This window comes from Phoca vitulina, unplaced genomic scaffold (genome assembly GCF_004348235.1).
Source record: "Phoca vitulina isolate PV1807 unplaced genomic scaffold, GSC_HSeal_1.0 scaffold40, whole genome shotgun sequence".
Classification (NCBI taxonomy): Eukaryota; Metazoa; Chordata; class Mammalia; order Carnivora; family Phocidae; genus Phoca; species Phoca vitulina.
Window position 1 is genome coordinate 3,289,434 of NW_022589743.1, and position 14,716 is coordinate 3,304,149.

A 14,716-nucleotide genomic window follows, 5' to 3' on the forward strand; every position below is an offset into this window, starting at 1 on the left:
AACCTGCTGATCTGCCCAGGCAGGAGCCTAGAGGCAAAGGCATGGCTTAGCCCCAAGCGGACAATGAAAGTCTAGTTCAAGATGCTTAAGTACCCCCTGCAGGGCCTGAGGTGGAACCAGCGGTCGGTTTGCTGTTCTTCCTGAAACCTCTCTGCCATCCTATCCTCTTCCTATTCCCTCTTCCCCCTTCCCTCCAGGTGGCCCTGGGCTATCTTGCCCCGCCCCCTCTCCAGGGCCCAGGAGGCCCAGGTGACCATCATCAACTGGCCACGGCAGATGCTTCCCTAAGACCAACTGTCCCAGCTCTCTTCCCCTCCCCCCACCCCGCCTCTTTCTTTCCCCAGTGTCCTACCAATCTGCTCTGCCAAGCTCCTGCTTTGGTCTCGGGTCCCTCCGGAGTGATATTGTGATGGAAATGAGGGAAAGGATGCGGGAGGGAGCAGCAAAGATTTACAGCTTCCAGAGGATTTCCATTAAAATCCCTGACAACTGGTTATTTATGAGAGGGTTGGCTGCAGCAGGAGTTAATAGGACAGAGGCTGGCACCCCTGTCCTTTCAGGGGTGATGACAAGAACAAACACGGGGTGAACCATAGAGCTGCCCCCAATGGAGAGCAAAGCAGGCTCCAGCCCTATCAGGCATCTCCTCCAGGGCCAGAGTGACAGCCAGGAAATCAGAAAGCATCAGTGATTTGTGCCAGGCAAACCTGAAACAGAAAAATCCCTGAGGCCAGGGGCAGCTGGGGGGCTCAGTCAGTTAAGCATCCGACTCTTGATTTCTGCTCAGGTCATGATCTCAGGGTCCTGAGATTGAGCCCAGCGTGGGGCTCAGTGCTCAGCAGGGAGTCTGCTTGAGATTCTCTCTCCCTCTCCCTCTGCCTCTCCCCGTCCCCACCCCCATAAATAAATAAATAAATCTTAAAAAGGAAAAAGAAGACAAATCCCCGAGGCAAACGCCAAGGGTTTTTCTGGGCCTGGGTGTGAAGGTTTGAAGGAGTGTGTTGGAGTCTCCCTTCCAGTGGGCAGAAAATTGGGACTGTGTCCCCTCCCCCGAGCTCAAGAGGCAAGAGTGCAAGCGGGACTGCAGGACATAGGTATGAAACTTGTTTTCACTGTCTTTTTGTTCCTAAAGCACTTACCTGACTGAATAATAAGACAATAACAAAATCCTCAGAATGTTGTTTGCTCTACAATTGACACCCAAGACTCTTTTCCTCAGTTTGGGACTCTTCCTCTAAGTCGTTAATGGGGAAAAAAAAGAGTCCCACTTTTGTCTGTGCCAGAGAAAGTCTTGGTATACGTACTGAGGACGGGATAGGGAGTGGAAATGAGACAAAGATTCTTAGAAGATTTTTTTTTCCCATACCCCCAGATTTTATTTTATTTTTATTTTTTTGCTTTAAGTCTACAAGGTATGAGGGAATGTTGTGGAAGTGTGTACAATCACAGAATCAGAGTTCCTGTTAAATCAGAAAAGCTCTTATAACCGAGTATTTCCCTTGCATTTAGAAGAGGAAATCAAGGCTCAGAAAAATGTAGTGGCTTGACCAAGGCCTTGCAGCAGGTTCATAGAGCCCACTACTCCCTCCTTCACACACTCTTATTACTGTTACTGGTGAAATAGAAACAGAAACTGCTGCCCAGCCCTCCCGTTTTGACATATAGCTGACGGGGCCAACAGAGCCCCTGGGAATGGGCTGCTTGCCCATGAGCAATGGAGCTTCCAGGCTTCTGCCTTTATCTTATCTCTCTGTCTTTCTCTTTCTCTCTCTCTCTTTCCCAAATAAATAAAATCTTTAATTAAAAAAATGTACACATGTTGAAGATTTTATGTAACTCAGTCAGTGAAGGAACTAGTCAGACAGTCAGATGGTTCAGCTGGTTCAAAAAAAAAGCAGCACAATTTGTCTGACAAAAGGAAAGCTGAAAGAAATTGTAAATGGATGCAAAACTGCTTTTTTTTTTTTTTTTTTCCACAAGGAAAGGAGGGAAAATAGTCAAACCTCTATCAGACCAGACAGGAATTCCTTGCCTATCAGTTACCTACAATTCACAGAGTTGTAAAATATTTCTCATAGAATCAATTCATATCAGCTAATCAAGGAAGGGTGTCCAACAGAGAGATTTTTCTCTGCAGACAACAGTTTTGAAAATATGGGTGGGATTATGAAATGTCTCTCTCTTTTTTTGTTTTACTTAATGCAATTTTTAAAAACAAAGATAGCCCTCCCAAATTCTTACAGGGACCACCTTTAAATATTAACATTCCCTGAAGTGTTTAACAGGTGACTTGGTTTGTCCACACATTCTAGAAACAATGTAAGGCATACCTAGCTCCTATTTCTCCACAAGTTTATAAAACACCATACTTGACCTGCATATGGTGAAAGCCTAACAGCATCCCAACCTAGTTAGTAGTCTCCTTCTTTCCAATGATTATTCAATCCTTCTCTTTCTCAAACCTGGGCATAGAAATTCTCTCTACTTTGTAAGGCATCCAGTTGCAGAGTTCTAGGCGGTTACAGAGACAGCAAACTTCAGGGATAACTTTCCTCCCACCCTCTTTTTTGCATGGACTTGAGAGTCCAAAGGCCAGAGTCATTGCCACTGGGTAGAGCTGGGCAGGGCCGGAGCTGACGGCAGAGGTGAAACTAAGCAGCAGAGCTGCTTGGACACCTTGTAGGCTACCTCCCTCTTCTCCTTCCCATAGTCCACACCCCTGTCACCCAGATCCTGTAGATATGCACCAGCGAGGACAGTGATCACATATGTCTATTTAAATTGCAGTCTGAGGAGCGCCTGGGTGGCTCCGTTGGTTAAGCGTCCGACTCTTGATTTCGGCTCAGTTCATGATCTCAGTGTCGTGAGATCGAGCTCCGAGTGGGGCTCATGCTCAGGGAGGAATCTGCTTGGGATTCCCTCCCTCCCTCTTCTTCTGTCCCTCCCCTTGCTCGTGCACTCTCTCTCTCAAATAAAGAAATAAATAAAATCTTAAAAAGAAAAAAATAGGGGCGCCTGGGTGGCTCAGTCGGTTAAGCGGCTACCCTCTGCTCAGGTTATGTATGATTCCAGGGTCCTAGGATCGAGTCCCCAGTCGGGCTCCTTGCTCAGCAGGGAGCCTGCTTCTCCCTCTGCCTGCTCTGCCTGCCGCTCCCCCTGCTTGTGCTCGCTCTCTCTCTCTGACAAATAAAATCTTTTAAAAAAATAAAATAAATAAAAATAAATAAATAAATTTCAGTTCGATCGGGAATTTCCATGTCTGTGTGGGTTCCCCATACGTACATACATACGCTATTAAATCTGATTTTCTCCTGTAAAATAAATTTAAACTCCATAAAAAAACCCAGTTCCCAGTTGCAATAGCCACAGCTCAAGCGCTCGATAGCCACATGTGGTTAGTGGTTACCAGATCAGATAGTGCAGATACTGAGCATTTCCATCGCCATAGAGAATTCTACTGGACAGCACAACTGTAGATGACTACCCCCTCCCTCCACGTCAAATTTCTCTCCCATCCCTTTTTCTGCAGGCCAAGCTTGGTATTCAAATAAATTAAATGTCTCCTTTGACAAAGACTCTCTCTTTGACCAACTTTAATCAGCTAGGTTCCTCTGAGCCCTTTTCTTGACTAGGCTTCAACCTTGGGCTCCTATGTCCTTGCCAAATCTGTAGCTGGGGCTCAGGGGTGCAAGGGCACCTGGTTCTGGGGCCCCCAAACAGACCAGGTTCTGCCACTCACCACTGACAAATCCAAAGGCAGAGAGACGAGTCATAGAGAAACAAGAAAGGAATTTATTTCAGGGAGGCCAACACGAGACAGACAGTGGACAGTTTCAAAGACCGTCTCCAAAGTCCTGAAAATACTTGCAGGCTTATATAGGGAAAATGTGAGACGACGGTCAGTGGGTACAAACAGGTGGGCAGTAAAGGTCAGGTCGATCATTGTCTTGGGGTTGGTCATGCAGAGTCCTGCTGGCTCTGGGCAGTCCTTGTTGCTTGAGGGGGTTAGTTTCAGTTCCCATCACAGGATGCTTTACCTGCAGGGTCTTTTGCCTGAGTTAAGAGATAGGCGGGAAAGAACTTAATTAGAAAGGACAGACTGAGGTCAAAATGGAGGTAGTTGAAGTCCTCTTTTAAGTCCAATTTCAGCAAAAATCCTAAATCAGCTTAGAGAGAATCCTTATTCTTTTTTGTTTGTTTGTTTGTTTGTTTGTTTTGTTTTTTTATTTATTTGACAGAGAGAGAGAGATAGCTAGAGAGGGAACACGAGCAGGGGCAGAGGGAGAGGGAGAAGCAGGCTTCCCGCCAAGCAGGGAGCCCAATGCGGGGCTCAATCCCAGGACCCTGGGATCATGCCCTGAGCCGAAGGCAGATGCTTAATGACTGAGCCACCCAGCCGCCCCGAAAATCTTTATTCTTGATATCTGATCAATCCCTAGTCTGCCTCAGTAAGAATCCTATTAAATCAGCTTAGCAAGAATCCCCCATTCTTGATGTCTCCTCTTAGTAATTTTCCACCCACTGACTCCCTCATCCTCCTTGATGGCTATAAATCCCCACTTGTCCTCATTGTTTTTGGAACGGAGCACAGTCTCTCTCCCCTTTTGTAATATTCCTATTGCAATAGGCCCAAATAAAGTTTTCCTTACTGTTTTAATAGTCTTCAGAATAATTTTTTCTCTATTACCTTTTTTTGAAACCTTAAAATTAATTCCATGCTACCTTATCACTGTGTAAATTCCTCTTATAAAAGCCACTATCATGTGGTATCATATTCATTTATGCACTGGTCTTCCCTTATGGATTACTGGACTCTCGTAAAGAGTATAGTGAATGTCATGATTAAGAGCATAGTCGCTTGAGTCAGAATGCTTGGTTCAAAGCCTTCTGATGACACTAGCCAGGTGAGCTTGCACAAGTAACTTTATGTCTCTAAGCCTCAATTGTCTTATCTGTGAAATGGGGATAATAAAAGTGCTTCCCTTGTAAGGAGTCAATGAGAAAACCTACTGTGTCAGGCACAGAATAACTACTCCCAGCCCCAGTCTTTTTCTCAATTCCTAACACTTGAAGATAAAGTGGAGGATTTTCTCTGTAGGTCTGAATATCAATTCCCATCCCTTCAATATCTAGTTTTAAATGGTTGTACTTGCAGCCTTCCCTTGACACTCCTATTGGAAATAAATCAGACTAATTAATTTTTTTTATTCTATGCTGTCAAATTTAGCTTCCCAAAATATCAACAAAACAACCTGCTGATAAGACAAAACTGAGGGATGCCGGGGTGGCTCGGTTGAGCAGCTGACTCTTGATTTCGGCTCAGGTCATGATCTGAGTGTCTTGGGATCCAGCCCCGTGTTCGGCTCCGCGCTCAGCAGGGAGTCCGCTTCAGGATTCTCTCTCTCCCTCTGCCCCTCCCCACCTCAAAAAAAAAACTGAGATTATTCTTACCTTAGTGAGGAAGGACACTGTCTTGGCAAAGTTGTAATAGCAGCTCAGAGGCAGAAGGACAAAATAGTGGTATTTATTGAGACTTTGAAGTTTGGTTTGGGGAAGGGGGTGGATCTTTCAATGTGAGGGTAAAGGCAAAAGTTGATTAGGATAGGGTAAGAGTCGTGATGTAACAGCTTAGGATTGGTGGACACAGCCAAGCAAGGATTTTGAGGCCAGGGGTTCTAAGAGTCTTGAAAAGTATAGAACTATCATCATGTGATGCTTTCTATTGAAGAATTGGTGGTTCAGGGATGCCTGGGTGGCTCAGTTAAGTGTCTGCCTTCGGCTCAGGTCATGATCCCAGCGTCCTGGGATCAAGCCCCACTTCGGGCTCCCTGCTCTGTGGAGAGCCTGCTTCTCCCTCTCCAGCTCTCCCGTGTTCCCTCTCTCGCTAGCTCTCTCTATTGAATAAATAAATAAAATCTTTAAAAAAAATCAGTGGTTCTTCTAGGTGACTCCTAAAATGCACAATGGATTCATTTGCATTTTTAACATCCAGGCAAAAGTTTCATGAAATAGTTGTGTTAATATGGACAGTAAGGTGTGTGGGTGTAGGAGGTGTCAATTCTAAGGGCCTTTTAAAAAGCTACTAAGTAAAATTAAAGGAGATGTATCCAGGATACTGAGGACACTTATCCCTATAGACAGAGTTTAAAATGGAAAAGCATAATTTTGGTAACGCAGAAGGTGATTTGAACTTTCAACAGAATGCCCAGTAGTTTACTGGTTTACTTATTATTTCCCGCCATCCATTCTTCTCAGTTGAATGCCACCAATTTTGTGATAAGGCAGTATAAGGAATGCTCATTCTCCTGCCTGAAACATAAAGTGTCTTCAGGGGCATAAATTCCCCAGTTAGACTGCATAGAAAGTTTCTTCCCAGATTTAGAAGGATGCTACTCCTTGGAGAAGAGGCACTTCTAAATTTAACCATCCATAGATAGAATGTGCGGTGTTAAAGAAATAATTATTCTGACACTTGTTAAACCAGTAAGAGAGACTTTATCCAGGAGTATTGCCATAGGGACATTACAATAGAGGAGAGAGATTGCGCTCAACTCCAAATACAGTAAGGACAAGTGGATGGAAAATTACTAAGAGAAGACATCAAGGGTAGGGGCTGGGGAGATTACTGCTGAACCGACTTAACAGGATTCTTGCTGAAGACAGGCCAGGGATTGATCAGTTATCAAGGGTAAGGAATTCCCTCTAAACTGACTTAGCAGGATTCTGAGTTTATTCTTACTGCAATTAGGACGAACACCACCTTGACAGAGCTAATGCTAAAAAATAATTTTATAGAAAGGGAAGGATGAAACACAGAAATGGGGGCATCCAGGGAGATTGCTGGGTCTCCTTTAGGGGCAGGCGGAAGGATGATTAAATGCCAAAGGGGGTCTCATCTGTACCGCTCTTAGTGAAGTGCTATCTAGAGGCAGGAGAAAAATGAAGATGACCTCTCGATGGCCCTTTCTTGTTCAGGACTGAAAGAAATAAAGTTCTGGGGTTTTTTTTCAAGGTAAGTAAACGTCTCATTCTAGGGGAAGAAACAGACTCCTTGGGGAGCTGTTCGGGATGGGCGAAAACCCCATAGGGCTGCTAAGCTCCCGGGTGCTCATTCAACTGAGCACTACAAGTCCCAGCAAGCACCACGGCGGGGGCGGGGCTTGGTAGCCGTTGTGACGTATGGGCGGGACCAGATGGGATCAGCTCTGCCCTGGGTGTTTAGCCCCGCCCCTGTCCCTTGCCCTGCCCTGTTGCTGTTGCGCCGACGCCGGCTGCTACCGTTGGTGAGTCCCTGGAGTGAAGGAGGGCAATTAGGGGCAGTTGGGCCTTCGGGTTCCCCAAATTCAGACTTCCACTCTTCAGAAAGGACCTTGGGCAGGCAGAGGTGCGGCTGGTTTCGGTTTTCACTTCCTTCCATCTTTCTAGGGTGACAGTAAGTGTGAGTGGCGCCATGGAGCCCCTGGAGCCCCGTCTGCGGCCTTGGAGGGTTGAGGGGCAGTTTTCTCCCCAGGAGGGCAGAGCTTCAGTGCTTGTGGCCGGGTGGCAGGCTTCTTGAGCAGAAGGAACCCCTCTGACGGGAGTCGGGGTCTTGACGTCACGGCGTCAACCACCCCCCCCCCCCCCTCTTTCCCCCCCCCCCCCCCCCGCCTCCCGCGCGGGCCGAGATCTTTGGTAGTTCCTTAATCCCTGTCCTTGACCGCATCAGCATCGCTGTTTGCTACGAGGCCAAGGTGGGGCTGTGCCCCGTCACCCTAGGCAAGTTACTTTCTCTTTGGGCCTCAGTTTCCCTGTCTTATGAGTAGGCCTGATCCCTAAAGTCTCTTTCCTTCAGATGAAGCCTTCTGTAATTGGACATACTCTAGGCAGAAGAAAGAGCAACTGGAGTGTAATGACCTGCTTCTTTACCGTTGATCTCCCGGAGCCCCTCCCTACGGCTGCCATCAACCCAATTTAATTTAGGGGCTAATGTTCCCCCATTATGATTTCAACCCCTCCCGGGCATGTTAACCTTTTTCTATCACTTGGATTCTTTGCTCCCGATGCAAGCCAACAAGTGGCCATTGCTGGAGCTGAGTAGAATAATACAGATGCTATCTATTATAACTTCCCCGGTTGCAAAAACCATCTAAAACAGAGGACTTTTAATGTCTTTGTAGATTATGTAGAGTACAAAACAGAGGACTTTTAAGGTCTTTGTAGATTATGCAGAGTACAAAACAGAGGACTTTTAAGGTCTTTGTAGATTATGCAGAGTACAAAACAGAGGACTTTTAAGGTTTTTGTAGATTATGTAGAGTACAAAACAGAGGACTTTTAAGGTCTTTGTAGATTATGTAGAGTACATAATTAGGGAATATCCAGGTGACTCACTTTCACAGATATTTTCAAAGGGCCTCTACCTGAAACTCTACCTTTTAGCAGATATGACAGCTGTGGAGTGGAAAGGACCCCAAGAAAGGTGGTGAGAGTTACATAGCACTAACAAGTATTATCTTTCAAGTCAGATAGTACATCTAGGGCTCTTTAAACACTTTGTGCTTGTTGATACAATACCGTGGTTCTTTATTTCCTTAGATGAAAAGAGAGATCGTTAATATGACCTCTTTCACTTTCTTTTTCTTTCACTTAGGATCATCATTGTAGCTGAAAAGTTTCTTGGAGATTTTCTAGCCTGATCCATACTGATGAGGATACTGAGGCCTAAAAGGAGGCAGTGCGACTTAGCCAAGATGCCACAGCTAGTTAGTGGCAGAACTAAGACAGGATCCCAGGTCCCTTGGCTCCTAGCCTAGTTCCCTTTCCAGGGCACTTCAAACCCTGTCACCACCCATGTCACTTCAGGGGTTAGCACAGTCACCCCTTTCAAGGGAAAAGTGTACCATCTCAGTTAAATTAAATAGGGGATTAGGACACAGCGTTGAGGCTTTCACACAGTTTCTTCTGGTTGCCTGCATCTCATGTCCCACAACTGTTTTTCTTTCCTCGCCCCGTACCGCTAGCGCTGCTGGTGTGGGATATGGCTGAGGGCCTGCTTCGAACAAGCGGGGCAGCCAATCCCAGCAGTTGTTAATGAGGAGTATTACAAGCCTCTTGGAGGTATACAAGTTCTCTAAGGCACTCTGAAAGATTTTAGGTAAAAACTAGAATGAACTTGGAAATTTTGGGTTAGAACAAGTAGCTCAAGAATTTGAAGGCCAGTGACTGTGTGTCTTTGCTTTTGGTCAGGGCCATAGTGGCCACTGTCCAGGTTCTCTAAGGGTAGTTTCGAGCAAGCATCTCTTCCAGGGCCAGGAGGAGTGGGATTCAAATCAGTTCATACATTTTGCTAATGGCTACTAGTTTAGAAAGTTACATAAGCAGGATGAAGGAATTAGATGAAATGCAGTTTGGGGTTTTTTTGCTTATCTTTTGTTTTTACTGTTCCCAAATGAATTGATTTGCATTTCTTTCTTGGCTGTGGGAACATTTGATTTCCTTCTGTGAACTAATCCAGATAAACTACTGATAGTCTTTCATTTCTCTAAACATGTGCCCACAGGTATGAAAGGCTAATGTAAAAATGTTGGGCATGCTCTACGGTAGAACTTCAGTTATTTTTTAATGAGATTATTTCTTCTTCATGGTTCAGCACACATGGGGAAAATCTGTAGGAAAATTGGTGAATTGATTTGGTTGAGTATTTGCATTGTTAGAATCTGAACCAGGAAGATTTATAATATTTTTAAATTTTTCTGCTAAAAAGCATATCTGTGTACTTTACAGATTCACTCAGGGCAGAAGTAGAATTAGCTGTTCCTTTTCTTCAGGAGAACGTAAAAGAATCTCTGCCCTCATGGAACAGTCCTGGGAGTAGTATATTAGGCTTGAAAAGCTCATTAGATGAAAATGTGTCAGGTTTTCTTAGAAGCCAGAAGCCAGTTCAGGGGACTCATTTTAAAACACATTGCCTGTTATTGCATGCATCCTCTGAGGACCCTAATCCTTTTGGAAACTGAGCTGAAAAAAATCAGAGCCCAAGTAAAGTGCTTCTGACAGTTTGTAGAATCTCTGCATTATTTTCCCCTACTCAGTGGTTAGCTTTTAGACATCCCTATTTGTTTTTCCTGCTCACTGCTCGTGTGGCTAGTCTTGGGCATGAGGGTAGGAGGGGGGAATTAGGTGGAATACTATCCCATGATTTCTAGGGGGCCTAATTCATCCCACTGCTTTTCCATGACTCCGTAGCTCTCAGCCTTCTAAATTTAACTTTTGCTCTTTTTTTTTTTTTTTTAAGATTTTATTTATTTATTTGACAGACACACAGCGAGAGAGGGAACACAAGCATGGGGAGTGGGAGAGGGAGAAGCAGGCTTCCCAAGGAGCAGGGAGCCCGATGCGGGGCTCAATCCCAGGACCCTGGGATCATGACCTGAGTCGAAGGCAGACGCTCAACGACTGAGCCACCCCGGTGCCCCTAACTTTTGCTTTTTCTAGCTCGTCTCACTTCCCTCCATGGATATTGTCAGAATTAGAAGTGGATGGTGAACAGATTCTATAGTGGGAGGAGCTGTTAAAGAAGGGGAAGTTGATGCTTAAATCATTCTACTTCTACATCCTCTCTGCCCCCTCCACAAACAGTCCTTTCTGGGCCACTTTGACAGCAAGGTGACTTCCCCAGCCATTGTCAGAACCCATTTCTCCCAAGGAGCCTAATCACTGGGAGGGAACAAAGGGTTTTAAGGATCACTGACCTTAAAAATTGGTATAGTAGTAGATACCTTCCTTCCAGGAAAAGTGAAATGAGGTAACTCCTTGCTGACCCAGTTCAGATTAGCATGGTTATACTCATGGCCTTTCACCCATGGCCTTTTCTGTCCTCAGCTTTGGTAAAGAGCAGAGAAGCAAGCCATGGCTGTTCTCCACTCTGCCTGCCTCCTCAACCCCTTCCCCAGTCTCCCACAGAGGAGAGTTTCCTATTTCAAGAACAATTGAATTCCAAATACCTAGAGAGCCACTAGGTGCCCTCTGAGTCATCCCGGGAAGGTGATGAGATCTCTGAAATGGGAAACTTCATGGAGCCTTACATTTTTGATAAGCAAGGAACCAAGGCTGTTGACTTCCAGATAGATGATTAGGTGTTCAGATGAATGAGAAGAGCTAGTTTCCACTGGCTATCCCTACTCTCAAGCCTCAACATGAGCTCTTTTGTGTCTTTGTGTGTGTGTGCACGCACGTGCATGTCCTTTCTTTAGTGTTCTGTTCATGAGCTTATAGATTGATTGTTTTTTCTAGTAGGAAAGAGGATGTACGAAGCCCTCATACCCTTGGATGGTCTTGCCTTTCAGAGTAAAATCCATTTGCAAAACAGCTTGCCAGAGTTTGAGTGTGTAGAAGGTGGGTAATGGAGTGTGAATTTTATGGGCCCTTAAGGAAATCAAATCTGTGCCTTTTGTTTTTTTGGCACCATACCACTTGAACCAGCTATGCCAGTTGAACCAGCCATACCAGGAATTGACATAGCACTTGGAGATTATCATCTCTTCACCCTATTTTAGAGAAGAGAAAGCTGAGAAACAGCAGCTTCTCTAAGGGTACCCAACAAATTAAGAGCAGGGCTTAAAAAAAGAATTAGCCCCGCGGTCATTCACACCATTGTTTACCTACAAAGCCCCTTCCTTTCACTTTTTGATGAATCACATGCATTTCACTTATTCAGTGAATAGTTAATCAGCAATTACTACGGGCTAGGCATTATGTCATGTGTACAGCGGTGATAGTGTTATGAAGTAAAAGAAGAGGGAGTTGGGTACTTAGGTTAATTGAGAGACAGGCCCTGAAGCCACTCTTAACCTGAGTGTTCTTTATGATCCACAGACAACAGATTAAGTCATTTTACAAGCTCAGATAAATGCTGTTCCAGGCTGAGGACAGAGGGGATATGCTGGCCTCAGTAAGACTTGAGACCCCTGGAAAAGAAAGGGGTCTGCAAGCTGAGAAATCTCCCTGCCCACCCTCCCATAGCATCCAAGAGATCACACAGGCAACAGCGTATATGTGGAACTAGTTCTGACCTAGACTGGAACGAGACGTCCCCCTTCCTCAGAAAAACTGATCTGAGGTTTGAGGTTAAGGATGTGGCAAAACTGTGCCACAAACCAGAAAGCTAATACATTTCCTAGTTCCTTAGCTTAATCCCAGGAATAGACAGTTCAGTGCCACCAAAGTCCCCCTGCCTTCTCTGTGAGAAAATTGACCACTGGAGGAGTTGGAAGAAGAGGCCTGGTGGTTTAGCATTCAAATAAAAACCAGGAAATAAGTAGGGTCAGGCAGGACTAGAAGGGCTGTGTTTTTTGGTTATTGTTCTTATTTTTAAAAATTGAGTTGTATACAATCTTCCAACGTGTTCCAGCAGCCGAATTTGCAAGGTATCATATAGTAGTGCCCTGTATACAGCTCTCCTTCAGCTGCTGTTTGCAGCCACCATATTGTTTCCATTTCCAAATGAAACCCTGGGTTGAGGAGCATGGACTCACTAAGTGTTAGACCCGGGGAGCATTTAGAAGGTGGAGCAGGTGACTTTTGAGAGGCAGGAAGTGTCAGATCTCAGCAATTCAAAAGACTCTGATTCTTTTCTATATTGTTTTTACCTCCCAAATAGTTTGCCATGCTTGATCACATTTTATCTGTACCGTGACCTGCAAAGATGAAATACAGGTTATATCCCCAGTGTTATAAATAGGGATCCAACTTGCTTGCTGTCCTCCAAACATGGGCAGCATTTCTCTCTTTCGTTGCTTTTATGCATGCCATTTCATTCACCTGGAATTTCCTCACCCCCAAGCCCAAAGGCTCATCTTCCTTGAGGGCTTATCCAGGCCTCTACTCACCCCTCAAAGCTCTTCTTCATTTTCCTAGCCAGTTGCATCTCTCCCTCTTTTGAACCCAAGAGCATTTTGCACTGATTCCATCCTTTTGTCGGTCACTTGTTTTCTCATCTAATTGCATTGGGACCCTTTCGAGGGCAAAGCCTATGCCAGAAAACAAAACAAAACACCCACAATATTAAGAAAATCACTAACATCTGGCAAGTACTTTCTTCTTGCAGACTCTGCTAATACTTTATTCTGTCATTCTACGTATTTCTACTTTGTGTGATGCTATGGCAGGTAGTGATTTAAGGCCTGCAGACTTTACATTATTTCAGTTAATGTTCATGGAAAACCAAATGACGTAGGTGTTTTAGTAGCCCCATTTTACAGGTGAGGGAACAGGCATAGAGCCCGGCTGATTAAGTGAGTTGCCCAAGCTCATGCATCTAATAGGTAGTGAGGCTGGAATTTGAACTTCGCCATTCTGGATTCAGAACCCATGCTTGTCACCGGTGCGTGTCAGATAATCTGCTCTCAACCCTACCTTTCTTCCTGCACCCATGCCCAGCTCCCAGCAGAGTGCAAAGACTCGATAATTATAGGATAAATGGAATGAATGGAGAAGCTGAAATCTAGAGAAATTGATATTCAGGAAGTCACAGGACTTGTTGGGATGAAAAATCTAGACTCTAGGTCTTACCATTCCCAGCTTGGGTTATTTTCCTCGAGGCTGCCTTACTTATTTAAGGCACTTAGAAGAAGTGGAACAAACAAGCTATGAGCAGAGAATAAAGGTATGTGAGGGTGGGGGTGCCTGTGGCAGAGATCAAAGACATTCTTAGAAAGATCTTATAGCACAGGAAGCTATGAATGCAAAATGGCTCAAAGTGAAACAGAAAGCAAGTTGTATGATCTCAATCCCTGTCAGGCTTTTGCTTTTCCTGACTTGCCTCGAATGGAATGTTCCCTGGGTGAGAGCCCAGAAATCTCCCAACATTTCAAACAGCCCTTTCTGAGTCTTATTCTATCCCATATCTCGTAACAGGACACCCACCATGGAAGAGACTCTAGAAGATCCCCCCACATCAGCTGTCTTGCTGGATCATTGTCATTTCTCTCAGGTCATCTTTAACAGCGTGGAGAAGTTCTATGTCCCTGGAGGGGATGTCACATGCTATTATACACTCACCCAGCATTTCATTCCCCGCCGAAAGGATTGGATTGGCATCTTTAGAGTAAGTGGTTAATTTAGTACCAAGTGACTGGGAACTAGAGGTTACTCTTCATTAACTGAGTGTGTGACCGTGTGTGTATTATAAGCATTTTGCATCTTATGTCTGGCCTTTTTTTTTTTTTTAAGATTTTATCTATTTATTTGAGAGAGAGAGTATGAGATGGCAAATCATATAGCCCCCAAGTTTTATGATGCTTTCAAAGACCAAATGTAAATGTTTTTAAATTATCCTATTTTGAAATATTCATCTATGAGTTGACTGGGATGAGTGGCCCCTTATGTAATTTCTGTGACCTTAAACATTGCTTTCTTACTTAGAAGAGTGTTTAATTTGTTTTAATATGAGTATTACATATCTAAAAAGGAGGTCGAGAAGTTACCTGGTTTGACGTCCTGCATCCAAGACGTTTATTACTGAGTAAGTGTGACTTGCTTCTTTGTAAAGATTTCCAGGTATAGAAATTTTCTGAGGTCCCTCAGGGACCTCTCCTAGTTCAAGTACAGAAATGGTACTTTTTTTAATTATAGTCAACTTATTCTCTGCCTCTCTTTCTCCCCCCATCTGTGTCTCTCTCTGTCCCTCACATCACACACACACACACACACACACACACACACACACACACACACACAC

The 14,716-nt window shown here is 44.6% G+C and overlaps 1 protein-coding gene across 3 annotated transcripts in view; it reads left to right on the forward strand.

The window, feature by feature from the left end:
• The first annotated feature begins 7,194 nt into the window (after positions 1-7,194).
• The window catches only part of CALCOCO2 (calcium binding and coiled-coil domain 2), a 25,912-nt gene continuing 18,390 nt past the window's right edge, over positions 7,195-14,716 (forward strand). Inside the window, exons 1-2 of one of the 3 annotated variants that reach the window (XM_032428891.1) lie at positions 7,195-7,283; positions 13,894-14,083. In XM_032428891.1, coding sequence (XP_032284782.1) covers positions 13,904-14,083 — 180 coding nt within the window. In that variant the 5' untranslated portion in view covers positions 7,195-7,283; positions 13,894-13,903. The other 2 variants (XM_032428892.1, XM_032428894.1) reach the window with 2 other exon arrangements.